The sequence below is a fragment of the Carex rostrata genome, chromosome 1 (assembly GCF_964058835.1).
Source record: "Carex rostrata chromosome 1, lpCarRost1.2, whole genome shotgun sequence".
In the NCBI taxonomy this organism is placed as follows: Eukaryota; Viridiplantae; Streptophyta; class Magnoliopsida; order Poales; family Cyperaceae; genus Carex; species Carex rostrata.
Window position 1 is genome coordinate 14,485,217 of NC_135918.1, and position 14,433 is coordinate 14,499,649.

General features: G+C 33.7%; 1 protein-coding gene across 2 annotated transcripts; it reads right to left on the minus strand.

The window, feature by feature from the left end:
• Positions 1-234: 234 nt before the first annotated feature.
• LOC144560135 (putative cyclic nucleotide-gated ion channel 20, chloroplastic) lies at positions 235-8,763 on the minus strand. 2 transcript variants are annotated; one of them, XM_078309294.1, is made up of 13 exons: positions 8,624-8,763; positions 7,931-8,151; positions 5,585-5,773; positions 5,320-5,418; positions 5,069-5,206; positions 2,940-3,191; positions 2,403-2,651; positions 2,169-2,314; positions 1,873-1,950; positions 1,625-1,757; positions 888-1,143; positions 657-816; positions 235-533 (listed from the first exon to the last, which is right to left on the minus strand). In XM_078309294.1, exons 1-13 carry the CDS (start codon positions 8,715-8,717, stop codon positions 434-436), a joined length of 2,115 nt encoding a protein of 704 aa, XP_078165420.1. In that variant the 5' UTR covers positions 8,718-8,763; the 3' UTR covers positions 235-433. The 2 variants fall into 2 exon arrangements, with proteins under 2 accessions (XP_078165420.1, XP_078165429.1); XM_078309303.1 differs by lacking the exon at positions 2,940-3,191.
• Positions 8,764-14,433: the final 5,670 nt, after the last annotated feature.

The window sequence follows — 14,433 nt, forward strand, 5'->3', positions numbered from 1 at the left end:
AATAAGAGTATCCAAAAAGAGAGAAAAAATAGAAATCGTAGAAGCAGTGAGACCGAAATCACTCTATACACATAAACATTCTCTAAAAAAAATCATAGCCAATCGCCCCACAATGGGGTGGTATGGCCAAAAAAAATTGAAAAAAAATAATAATCATAGCAAACTGCCCCACATTGGGGACCATAATTGGATAAACTAATGTTAATGACCATAATTGGATAAACTAATGTTAAGTGACCATAATTGGATAAACTAATGTTAATTGACCATATATAGGATGAAGTTGAGTGACCTCTTGTGAAATTTACCTTAATAAAAATAAGCAAAAAAAAAGAAAAATAGCAACTGGTCATGTAAGATTCAATCTTTGCAAATTGAACCCAATGGAAAAACAAACTTCACCGAAATATAGATAAATGTGCGGAATGGCGCATTATTTGGTGTTTTGCTGTTTGATCAAGCGCCACTTTCTATTCCTCCATGCTACTTGGATAATATTCGCAGCCCTCTCTCTCCAATTTTGGATCTTTTTCCTTTACAGTCAAATAAAATAAGATAATTCTAATCATATAAAATTTTATAAGGTTTCCTCATAAGTAAAACTTAAAAAATAGAATTGTTATATTAACAAAAACAAAATGCTAGGATAAATTTACCTAACTGCCATTTGGACTCCAGGGTTGCATAGGACACCAGAGACAGAGATGGCTTGATCTATGTCATCTGCTCGTAATACCAACACCTCAACATTTGTGAGAGATCTAATAGTCTTTTCCGAAATTAAGCGCAATCCCTGGTATCTGTTCTTACCTCCCACTGTAAAATAGAAAAACATTGTTTTATAAATTTCAAATTTACCCCTAAGAGAGAGAAGATTAGAAAGGTACCTTTATAATGGCCTAAAGACTGTTGTTCTATGCACCAGGCGATGAGCTCCTCGCCGAACACATCACCATCTCCCAACAAGGAAATATCTCCACTCCTGTGAATACATCCCAACATACCCCTCACTATGAATACAAACTTATCTATGTGCTCCCCATCGCCAACTAAGTGGCTCCCCTTTGGGTACAGCTTTCGTCTTAGTTTATCAGTTATAGCATCAAAAAATATTTGATCATCTAGCGAAGTTAATACCCCCACCTGCAGTTACTGCTTTATTAGGTGTGAATTTCACAGAAGGGTTATTATAAATGCTTTTAGTTCTGAACAAGTTATTCTGGTTCTAGGCTAATCAAGTCCAACATCAGTATGGTCTGTGGGCTGGTCATACATTTTTTCTCTGCTGAGAATTTAGATCGAATCTTTCCATTATTTATGATGCAAAACAGTGGGTTATGGCGGATTGAATAACAAAGGAAAATAATTAAAGACTCTCAAGTACAGTCAGACGCGGCTACCAGTCAGAGGCCTGGTAAGATAACATATAGTTATATACCATTAAGTACAAACACAGCCCGTAGCAGTAATTCTGGAATTTCAATATAGTTATATAGGGAAGCTCAGCTGACATAAACCCAAGCCAAATTTTGGTGATCAAAATATCTTAACATGAAGAAGCGAAGGACAAGTACCATGCAAAGAACAATTAAAAATATTACATTAACATTCACAAATTACATACCTTATTTAGCAAACCAATATAAAGCCAGCGGTGTATCTCTTTTTTAAGGTTATCCGGCAAGTTCAACAGCAACTCTTCTTCATTCACTCCACGAGTGGTTCTCCAGCTCAATCTCTCAGCTTCTCTTACTCTCCTACAAATTCATAAAGGCCGAAGTGTAAATCAACTCTGTATTACAACACTAGTCCGTTTTCATCCATACACATCAGTAACATCAAGTACCATATCCAAATTACTTATCTACATACTCTCTCAATTCATCAGGTAGATGCATGTTACGCATCCACTGCTCCATATCACCCTGCTTTTGTTGCATCTCCAGTCTCCTGGAAACAGAAGTACCCCAAATTATTAATGTTGAATATTCTACCAATGTATACAAATTACGGAAAACTTGAAACAATATAAAAAAATGATTTGATATTCATACGCATTACTGCGTACCATATTGTCTCTCAAAAAGGTAAAATAGTTAGAAAAGACAGAGAAATGGAATGCAGGAGAAGATCAACTTTGCCAAACAGAAAATGAAAGAAATGCCAACCTTCTTTCAGGGGCTTGAAGGATGTTCTGCACGTTGCCAACTAGCAAAGCGAAGAGTAGCAGACCGATACCAACAATGGCCATTGTAAAAAGTACTTCCCAAACAAAATAACTAGGTGTTTGATTCCCAGCTAATGTGCTTATTTGCTAAAATTTGAAAGCAATAACAAAGTTATTTACATTTGCAAGTACGAATAAACAAGAAGAGATCAAAACACAGGAGGCTGTATTCTACCTGAAATCCCCAAAATAAGGAGTAGATGTATCGGGTAATGACACTGTGCTCGGTAGTTAAAGGAATGGCCAGCTGATAAATTCCATAAGAAAACTGGTCCGAAGTAGAATGCAAACAATTACTAGAGTTATCATAGTCTCTCCATTGTTGTCTAAAATCAAAGTCTCCCCCAGGTCCACAATTTATCAGGGATGAACAGAGCGTTTTGTTGAAGCTGGCACAAGTATCAAGAAGACAATGACGAACCCTCTGAAAGTGAGGAATAAGAAATTAATATTTATCAGGTAAATATATTTTCTCTTATAATGCAAAAAGGAGAAAGTTGAGACCGCTCTGTGTACAAATTTTAGCAATATAATATCTACCCACATAGGTTGTATAAAGGCTTGTAGATGTGTTCGCCCGCCATATTTGCACACAGGGAGGCAGATGTGATGGGGCCACAAATTTTCATGTAAATTACTTTAGTTTTTTTCTTATTATTTGAATGAATAAGGCTACAGAGACTGGTGCTTAAACATAAATCCAACAACTAACCTCAAATCCAAAAAGGTACCAGACAGAACCAACAACATGACCGGCTAGCACAAACATGAGAACGTTAACTGCAAAATTGGTCCAAGCTGACTCAAATATGATGCCACTAGCAGATTGTCCACCAGGCAGTGGCAGGAATCTGAACATTCTGGGGATGTACTGGAGAAATTGGAGCCAGACTATGGTATTCAACGTATATTTATCATAGTTTTCAGGCGCAATATACTTTGGGATGACCACCAAATTCATCACCTTTGTGGAATATATATATACATATGGCAACAAAACATAAGCAAGTATAACATTGATAAGAAATTTATTAGTCTGTGTTGTCTTACTATGGGCTTTTAGCCTTTTACCAGCAATGGAGAATGACAAAAGATAATTTGGTAATCCACTTACACCTTTTTTTGGTGACACTGGATCACACCCTACATTTTTGAAGTCCAAACAGTTGATCTAAACCATTCAACATGATGGATATATTAAAATGTGCTTACAGATCAAATATTACATTTTTTGAATTTTTTTTTACTATTTATCAAGATGGGTACAAAAATTCAATGGTTTGAATATAGCAATTTTTTTAAATACTTAATAAATAGTAAAAAAATCAAAAAAATATAAAATTTGATCTACAAGCACATTTTAATATATCCATTATGTTGAACGGTTTAGATCAACTATTTGAACTTTGAAAACTTTATAAATGGAGAGTGTAATTCGGTGTCACCAAAAAAAGGTGTAATTGGATTCCTCGTCATATATATATATATATATATATATATAGAGAGAGAGAGAGATTGACTAATATGCTTTTGGTAGCACTTCGGCCGAAGTGCTACCGGTCCAAATTTCAAATTTCAAAATTCAAAAAGTCGATCTGAACCGTTCATCTTGTTCTCCATATTAATATGTGCTTGGAGACCAAATTTTATATTTTTCTGAATTTTTTTACTATATATTAAGTCACTTTGAAAATCACTGATCCAACGGTGGCTTAACAAAACAGTGCTACTGTTGGATCAACAATTTTCAAAGTGGCTTAATAAATAGTAAAAAAATTCATAAAAATGTAAAATTTGGTCTCCAAGCACATATTAATATGGAGAACAAGATGAACGGTTCAGATCGACTTTTTGGATTTTGAAATTTCAAATTTGGACCGGTAGCACTTCGGCTCATATGCTACCGAAAGCATATTATATATATGGAGGGTTCAAATGCACCCAAATTTTTGTACACCCAAATGCACCCTATCTTTCAAATCTTTTTTCTCCGTTTTCAAAGTCCGAGTGGCTTAATAAATAGTAAAAAAATTCCAAAAAATGTAAAATTTGGTCTCCAAGCACATCTTAATATATAGATCGCATCTAACGGTTCGGATTTACTATTCAGACTTTGAAAACGGAGAAAAATGATAGGGTGCATTTGGGTGCATTTGAACCCTCCTCTATATATATATATATATATATAGGCAGTGGCTAATTTGCTGCCGGCAGCATTTTAGCCGGCGGTGCTGCCAGCCTTTTTTTTATTTTGTGATGTCCAAACAACAAATCCAAACTGTTAGGTGTTTAATCTATACTATAATCTACTTGGAGACCAAATTTTACATTTTTTGGAATTTTTTTACTATTTATTAAGCTGGTTTGAAAACTGCTGATTTCAATGCTGCAGAAATTTATTGAAATCAGCGGTTTTCAAACCAGCTTAATAAATAGTAAAAAAATTCCAAAAAAATGTGAAATTTGGTCTCCAAATAGATTATAATATAGATTAAATATCTAACTGTTTGGATTTGTTGTTTGGACATCACAAAATAAAAAAAAACCCGGCAGCACCTCCGGCTAAAATGCTGCAAGCAGCAAATTAGCCGGACCCTATATATATATATATATATATGGCAACAAAATGTAAGCAAGTATAACATTGATAAGAAATTTATTAGTCTGTATAGTCTTATTATGGTCTTTTAGCCTTTTACCAGCAATGGAGAATGACAAAAGATAATTTCGTAATCCATGAAAAATTGGTGAGGAACAATAAATAATATATATATACAAGCTCGAATAAAGTGAAAAAACAACAATCGTGAATGCTTATTCATATGATTATATATAACTTACCTGAGGAAGTGGAAGAACAAGAAAGAGATCAAAAATAAAATATCCGCACAGATAATGAAGTGCATTTTTCACATGTTCTTCAACTAGCTGACCTCCAAAAGCAGCTGTCCAATCAGAAGCAACATATGCTAGCTTAAACTGAAAAAAAGAATGGTAATGTTATACATGTAAGTACCTAAATAGGGATTCACTACATTTCACTTGGATTACTTCAATTTTTTTGAGTTTTTGTAAACAAAATTTGAACACACCTGAACAAGCATGTGTAGAAGATAAATAATATCAGTGATGCTCCTGACTACCGCAATCGCTATTCCAACAGACCGATTTAGCACCATACATTTATTTGTCTGAATGAGAAAAAAGTGTACGAACAAGTCAGCACAATTCATGATCACCTCACTTTTTTACTTAATTAAACGGAAAAGAACAGTGTGATATATAATATTTCAGTATTTGTTTCACTTTCCTTTAATCATAATAAAAAAAAAGAAGGGGTGAAAGAGAAATATGCACCTTCTCGACAGAGAGTAGAAAGAAAAAAAAGGGGTCAATAAAAATTGCTACAAGGCATGATATAAAAAAAAATTGATTCCATCGCTGAACAAATTTAGAATGTGGAGGCAAGATTGGGAGGGACGATAAAGCATCTCCAATTGATTTTTTTGCCCATCGATCAACATCACTGTATTGTATGTTACGCAACTGCAAAACAACATAAGAAGACAACTTATAAGCCACGAGAAAATAATATACAGCTGGAAGACCACGCCGGATAATGATTGGGACACACATAACTTGCATCTATCTTCATTTTCGCACAACTTACACCCCTATAAGGATTCTTGGAATTTTTTAATGCAGGATGGCCCAATCAATGGTCACAGTCTGCATTTAACTATTTGTTCCGTCATGTCCAAAAACACTTTTCTTTGGATTACCATCCTTCAAGAGAATAGGAGATATATTTGTTCAAGGAAATTTAAAACAATAAGAAAATGTTGGATAAGCCTAGCCTCAAGATCATTAACCTATTCTTGTTTACTTCAGTAACTGCAACAAATAAAATATGTGCTTGGATGAAGAAATTTAAAAGATTTGTTATGTTAGTGAATATGGACAATTCGGAATCAGGATTGGCACTGTCCGATCCTGATCCCGGATCGGAAAATCGGTCGGAATCGGTCGAATCGGATCGGAAAATCGGACTTTTTTGTCAGAATCTTGTTTTATACTAAAAAAAGGAAAAAATTGATAAAAAAATTATTACAATCAAATAATTCACTAATACAATATAATACAAGCAATACAACTAAAAACACACTCTTTCACTCCCAGAAATTATGTCGTGCTGGTTGGATCACTTTATCATCGTCTGTATTATGATAGAAAGAAGGGTATTGTTGCCCCCAAACCAAAAAAAGAAGACATTGTAGACCTAAATGAATGATTGTTAACATCTTCCTATCCATATGCATATGATGGCTGATTATACTGCCCACTAAACCCTGACATTACGCTTTAAATTGATCATTACGCTTAAATAAAAATTTTAATTAGATTAACGATCGTTTGGATTCATCTAACTGATTTAAAACAAATCTAAAATTTCAAAATATAAATAAATTATAACTATTCGATAAACTAGTAAATCGAAAATTTGTTACCATGGTGAAACTTAAGAAAGAAATGAACCAAATTAATTCAATTCGTGAAAACAAATAAATATATTGAGTTCTAATTAGGAGAATAAAAATACGAATCTCTCGTACTAATAAAAATTATAAAAGTTACAAATCTCGTTAATAATAAATTATATAGCAAAATTAGATATTTATATGCATATATGAATATTATAACGAAAATGTTCTTTTCAAACCAATTTAGTTGGAAACCCCATTTTAATTCTGGATTTGTCTTAACCCTTGGATCTCCATTATAGCACGGATCTTGAAGTCATCTCAACCTTTGATTTTGAATTAGATGAGTCCATATTGAAATTCTGAATTTTTTTGAACCTTTGGATTAAATCTAGCACACGTCCTGAAGCAATCTCACCCTTTGATCTTTGAATGGAATTGAAAATGGAGAATAAACTCCATTGAGTTAAAATTTCGGGTCCATGAGCCCTTTCTCTCTTTCTTTCTCTGCCGACGGGCCCCACAGACCCCCTTTCTTCCTTTTCCCTTCTCTCTCTCCTCCTCTGCCACAGAGCACGGGGCCCACTCCGCCTTCCCTCTCTCTTTTCCTTCTTGCCAGGAGAAAGAAACGACAGGATTTGATTTCCGCGCTCCCGCCTCTACGCCGTACGAGCCCGTCTCGTCGGCTATCGGAAGAATCGGCCGATTCTACACTGTTCAACCCGTTTTTTCCTCCAAAGCTCGGAAACCGAGTAAATCGGTCCAAAATCGGATCGGTCTTGTCAGATCCCGACCTGAATCGGCCGATTCCGATCGGGATCATCCGATTTTGCCTTCTACAAATTCTTATAAAAGTATTCATCGAAGATTAATACTTGATTTGTTACAATAATGTAAATCCAAACAGTGTGCTTTTGTTCTCTTAGAACACTATTTTGCCTTAACACTCATTGAGTGAGACTGGAATATACAAGTCTGAAATAGGACAGAACAGAGTTTGCTATGTTTATTTCCACAGTGAAAACTCAGAACAGCTTCAGCACAATCAAGACAAAACAAAACCCAGTTTATGATAGGCAATTATTGTAAACTAAAACAATGAATTTTTCAGCCTATATTAAAGCTTTATTCCCATCCAAAAAATAATATCAACAAAATGAGGGCTCTAAATCACAACTGAAAATTAGAAGCAAACAAATAAATAAATATATAAAAGAGGTACCTTTCTAATACGAAAAGCATAGGATCTGGATAAAGTTCTCTTTCTCGAAGCATCCAGGCATTCAGTAAAATCAGGCTGGTCACACACCGGAAGCAAGCTCGACTTTAACAAATGATCATTTTTCTTGACATGGTCATGGAACGAATCACTGCTCGGTATATTGATTGTATGGTTTTCCTGAGGAAATGGTGTGGGTTGGCTCTTTCTTCTCTTGAAACTTTCTGTTAAGGAATGATAAATATTGCTTACTATACTTATGTGAATTACATGGCAGGATTTGTTACAAGGCAAGTATGTGCTGGTGTGAAACAACAAGGGCAGGAGATCTTTCTCAAATAAGAATATCAGATCAATGAAATATGGGAGCAAAAGAATATCGCATCTTCTAGATTTATTTCTTGTTTTTAGTTCTCTTATATTAGAAAATTATCACGCTAGATATACAGAAAAATCCTTGTGATACTTTTTTTATTTTACCTATGCTGATGGGTATAAAAAAGGATACTTAGGTTGTGCAAAAAATATACAATGTACTAAATTCTTCTGAGAAATAAAATTGAAAGAGACAGGGAGATTTCTGGAAATGTGGTGTCTTTCTTCTTTTATGAAGTTTTGTTTCAATTTCTAGGGGTGCACTCATGGGTACAAACTAGGGGGGCGATTGTGTCTGTAAGGGACATGAATGGAACACACCTGAGGAACTCAGCATGAAGGTCTCGTCTGATTGTCTTGACATGGATGCACTTCTCATGGTAAATCGCTTTAATTCAATATTTTTGGATAACATCGGGACATGTACTGTCTTTATCACTCTAAACCCCTGGGAAATAGGAAGGTGAGAAAAGAACAACAAACTGAGGTACTATTTGAATCTTTTTCCATAGTTGATATTAGCTAACTATTTTTACTCGAAATTATAGAAGTTATAAAGTAATCGCTAATATCACGTGATTGAGATTTCGGGAATAGCATTAGCGATTACGTTCTTGAGAAAGTCAGCAAGTAGGAATGTAACTGTCTACAATTCTAAAACAGTTGGATATATTTATATAATATAATACTGTTTAATTATTTTTCCTTGGCATGCCAATTAGATATGTGATATGACATCTATCCATCATAGGTTGACAATTACTTTTCCGGCCGAGATTGTTGCTTCTATCATTCACCTCGGGAAAAAACCTAGTGTGATTCGTTTGTTCAAGTGTGATCTGAAATTATTGAACAAGTAAAAAATGACATTTTTAATAGAAAAAGAGCATATATAATAGGGATTAGGGGCTTGTCACGCACAAGCATATATTATAGGTTTTTAAATAGGCATCATACCGAGTTCGGTACAATGATAGGTCTAATTAACCGTTTGATCCACATTTAGAACGGAACTTTTCAGGTTTGACTTTTTCACTGAGATTATAGACTAATGGAAGTGGTTTTATGTTCTAGAGTGGAGAACCAGGTCGAAATACCAGTAAATAGATTTCTTTGCAATTAAGTCAGGACTATTAGTTTGCATGATACTTGCATTTTTAGTAGAAAATTTAGAAATGTTTAGAACGAATAATATAATGTCTAAAAATTTATAATTTTTCAAAGTAATATACAATTGGTAAATTTTGATAGAAGATTTAAGAAAAGGACAAAGGTATAAAATATGAAATTGATGAATTTAGTGATGATATTTACAGTACATTTGAGCAAATTTAGTGAATTAAAAAGTGGGACGTTTATCAAAATTCAAAGAGAAGCAAAAATATATCTTTGTACAATATTTTCATCAAATGTTAAAATACCTCATTAATCCTTGTATCAAGAAAAAAATTATTAACTGTCTACATTTCTAATAAAATAGTTGGATATATTTTTGTTCGTTTATTTTTTTCATGTTTCACATCTTATTACCGTCATACCGTGTAAGTAGGGGTGAAAACGGATCCGAATTATCCGCTTCAAATCGGATCCGTATTCGCATGGGAAGGGAACACTCGAATTCGGATACGGATACTATGAGCTAAACGGATCGGATATCCGATTCTATCGGAATTAGAAACGAAGCGCCGAGTAACGAATAAGCCCAATCCATTTTCTTCTCTCCTGGCTCCGGAATCAACTTTTTCTCCTGTCTTTTTTCGCTCCAGCTGTCAAGCACTTCCTAAATTTGAATATGCTTCTCCACTCTCCAGTTAAATGTTCTCCGCTCCAGAGATTTAAAAGAACTATCAAGGTTGGCTAAGCAACATGACTTATATACCATCTCTCTCAAATAATATTCTTCATGGTGGGACTAACCTTATCCAAAACGGACCCCCTTATTTATTTTTATTTTTTTTCTTACAAGTAAACATATCCTTTATAAAAGTGCACATTTATATTGTGAAGCCTAATTTAAATTTATATGACTCATTTCATATGATTCAATTAATTAGTATTCAAATGACTCTTTTTTTTAAATTACATTTAAATTTAATTAGTATTTGTATCGTAAAGTTTATATGACTTAATTATCCGATAATTATTTATTTCGTATCCGTATTCGAATCCATATTTGTGAATTATCCGTTCCTATCCATATCTTTTTCAGGTGGATTTGATATTCAATTATGAGATCCGTTTACTATCCGTATTCGTATTTGTATTTGTATTCCTATCCAATCATTGAATGGCGGATACGGATTTGGTATTACCATTATCCGCTCTGTATTCGCTCCGTTTTCAGCCCTACGTGTAACATATATATATAACTGCAAATCTTACTTCTTCACTGCGCATATCACAATATATTGTAATGCAAAATCACAATGTAATATAAGAGTAGAACTAGGGTGCTCTTAAGCTCACTAAAGTTTTGGTGAGCTTAACTCTAAAACTCATAAAATCAATTTCAAATGACGAATCCGAACCGTTGAAACCCGCCTACCTTACGTGTGATGCATCTACATGTGAAATTTTTAAACATTTGAATTAATTTAGTATAAAGTCAAGCGGTCAGATATTATACGAAAACAGATGCATATCAGATATTAAACAAAAACAAATACATATATATATAATTCGTTGACTTCAGATGGCGAATGTCATGTGTATATATATTGACAAATCAGCTGACATGGGCATGGCAAAGAAAATTGTATTGGATGCAAAAATCGACTATATATCCAGCATAGGGGTGGCAACGAACCGAACCGAACCGAACTTACTCTAGGTTTGAGTTTGGCTTGAATTAATTTCGAACCGAATCTGGTTTGATTCGTTTCGAACCGAATCCATTTCGAACTACACATTTTTCGAATCGAACCCGAATCAAATCACGAACTAAATTATTTTTTAGCAGTCCTAGTTATACCGGTAGTTTATACATTAATTTTTAGCAGTCCTAGTTATTTTTTAGCAGACTAGGGGTGACTAAATTATTTGAGTGTTTTTAAGTTGAAAAATTGTTCATGAAAAAATACATCAGAGACGGCTTTCCTGGTATGAACTATGAGAGACGACCGAAGAGAGAGGAGAGACAGTCATCTAGGCCGGAGAGAGAAGTGACAGCCGGAGAGACAGCCAGTCGCCGAGAGCATCGGCTAGATTTTAGAGCTAGAGGGAGAGTGAGTTAGGGAGAGGTGGAGAGAGAACTAGGTTTGAGATTTGAGAGCGAGGGAGTGTCGGCTAAGTTAAATTATGACTCTCTATCTTGAATTTTAATTTCATCAGGTAAATGGACGGCCGATGTTATTATGAGATTCAAACCATAAAAATGATCGAACTCATTTCGATCGAAGCAGGCTAGGTTTGGGTTTGGTTTGAATTAATTCAGAGCCGAACCTGGTTTGATTCGTTTCAATTCGAACCCATTTCGAATCGAATTAAACTCGAATCAAATCCGAATCGAATCACGAACCTCGAATTTTTTTGCTAACCCTAATCCAGCAGCCTGCGATGCTATCGTGATTCTATTTTCTTTTTACCTCGTTTATTCAAAAATATTTACTGCAGACATCTTTAGGCAGAAACGTTAGTATTGACCTAAATAAGCAATAATAAGCTAGTAACAGAAAAGAGGAGGGTTCAAATGCCTCCATTTTTTGTGCCTCCATCATGCCTCCATTTTTAAAAACTTAAATAACTCAAAGTTTAAAACTTAAACGTCAAAATAAAACCGTTAGATGTAATCTATATTATTTTCTCCATGTGCCCATAAAAAATTGTCACATTTTGATTTTGCTTTTATATAAATCAATAAGTTGAAAAATCAACGTCTAGAAATTATCCACATTTGTATACATTTTTACAAGCTCAAGATGACAATCAAAACAAAGTTGAAATGCCATAATTTTTTACATGTGCATAGATAAAATGATATAGTTCATATCCAACGGTTTTATTTTGAATTTTAAGATTTAAATTTTGAGTTATTAAAGTTTTTAAAAATGGAGGCATGATGGAGGCACAAAAAATGGAGGCATTTGAACCCTCCTTAACAGAAAATTAGAGGAAGAAAAGAGAGATATATATATACATGATTAAGCTTAGCAAGATAGAGAGGAGAAATACAAATTAACTTCAAAGATCGTAGATCCTAGCTCCTTGTGCACAGAAATCAGAACGGCGCTGCTGGAAGGAGAGAGAGAGTATTAATTGATCAAAACGGTGCTGCTGGAAGGAAAAAAATATTTTATATAATCAAAACCCTATAATAACCTTTTTACACGGATTTTTAAGTAAAAATCCGTGTAGCTCTTTCAAGGCTTTCTACACTGTTATTTAAACAAAAAAACCGTGTACAATTTTCACCTTTCTACACGGCTCTTTTATTAAATGTCCGTGTTGCTCTCTCAAACTTTCTACACTGATATTTAAACAAACATCCGTGTATAATTCTTACATTTCTACACGGTTCTTTAATAAATATCCGTGTAGCTCTCTCAAAACTTTCTACATTGTTATTTAAACAATAATCCGTGTACAATTCCTAATAAACGTCCGTGTAGCTCTCTCAAGGCTTTCTACACTGATTCTTTAATAAACATCCGTGTAGAGATCCCACAGATATTTTGGGCTTTCAAAAAATTACAATTTCTCCACAGTTTTTATATAAAATTATCAAATCCGTATAAAATGTGCAGTGTACAATGACCATTTCCGTAGTAGTGGTTGTTCAGGCTGTTGACAGGATAAATAAACTTTGTTTAGTTGTTGTATAGAGTGGGGGTAAAAGGGTTTTAATGTGTAAAGATTTTAACAGAGTACTTTTCGCTTCATGCAGCGCACGAATCATATGTAGTGCAGTTTTAATTGTATAGTTGCTACACTACATGAAGTCAAAACTGCTCTGTTAAAATTTGGTGCCACTACAACGAGCTTGCTGCCAGCGGAAGTATTTCTCTTTTTCTTTTTTTCTTTTTCTTTTTTTTGTTGATATGATGCCCCTACAGGAGTATTATGAAATGTAATCTATAAACTACAAAAAATAGATATGAAATAGATAGTGATGCAAAGCAGGCTGGTCAAGGGACTTCCTGAATCGGGTTGACAAAAAGGAGAGCGGGTTGAAGAATTTTAGCAAAAAATAATTTACTTTTGGATTTTAAATATGCGTAACTTTAAAATAAATGAACGTGCATCAACTTGACTTCGAATCTCTCGCCAGTTAACTTCCGATTCCAAATTACATTTCCAAATCGCATTACCAAATCACGTGCATCATGTTGACCCAATCTCTGTATTGCACATGATTGTTATAAAAATAAATAATTACTATTTCGTACTGTGGTTTAAAAAAATTATCATATAAATTTTAAATTTTGATCTAGTTCAGTAAATTAATTATATAATAAACTTGTAGAATATCAATATTTTACTATTTTTTATATTTTTTTTATTTATAAAGGATGGTAAAAATTAACTTAAAAATAAAAGAAACTTACTAATATTTTAGAATATGGATTCCGCAGCAGAAGCAAAGCCATTACAAACTTCTCTAAGCACGATACTAAGCCCAAGGCTTCAAGTGCGTTGTATATCCTGTATATTCAATTCTGACAAAAAAAAAAAAAAAAAAAAACCTTTCCGGTTAAAGCAATACCGGACCTAGAACCGGTTAACCATTAACTGGACCCAAATCATATTTCCGGTTAATGGTTAACCGGATTATTTCAAAGAATCCGGGAATTGGTTAACCGGTAATTTGATTTGAATCCGGTTAATGGTTAACCGGTTTGGGTAATTTTGTTATTTCAACCGCGAATTGGTTATTTTTTTAAATTTGATTTATTTTTTTGATATAAATAAAAAAATCGGTGTGACTAAGTATATTTTTTAATCTTTTTAGAAATTAATTGTGTATTTCTTCTGAGAAATATTAATTTATTATATTATTTCTTACTAAATTAATTGAATTGTAATGTAGTTTCTCCATTATTGTAAAAATTAACCAAAAGATGTCAAATTAACTTCTAAATTTTCAACATAATATATGAATTTCTCGATTAACATTAACATATTTCTTTGTTCCA

What these genes read in the sequence shown, in the direction of transcription:
- LOC144560135 (XM_078309294.1), bottom strand. Translation starts at nt 8,717, where the DNA reads ATGTTATCCAAAAATATTGAATTAAAGCGATTTACCATGAGAAGTGCA. An exon ending in CTTCATGCTGAGTTCCTCAG is followed by an intron (nt 8,152 to 8,623) that starts GTGTGTTCCATT and finishes ATTCCTTAACAG; the next exon opens with AAAGTTTCAAGAGAAGAAAG. An exon ending in GGTACCTTTTTGGATTTGAG is followed by an intron (nt 2,652 to 2,939) that starts GTTAGTTGTTGG and finishes CCTCACTTTCAG; the next exon opens with AGGGTTCGTCATTGTCTTCT.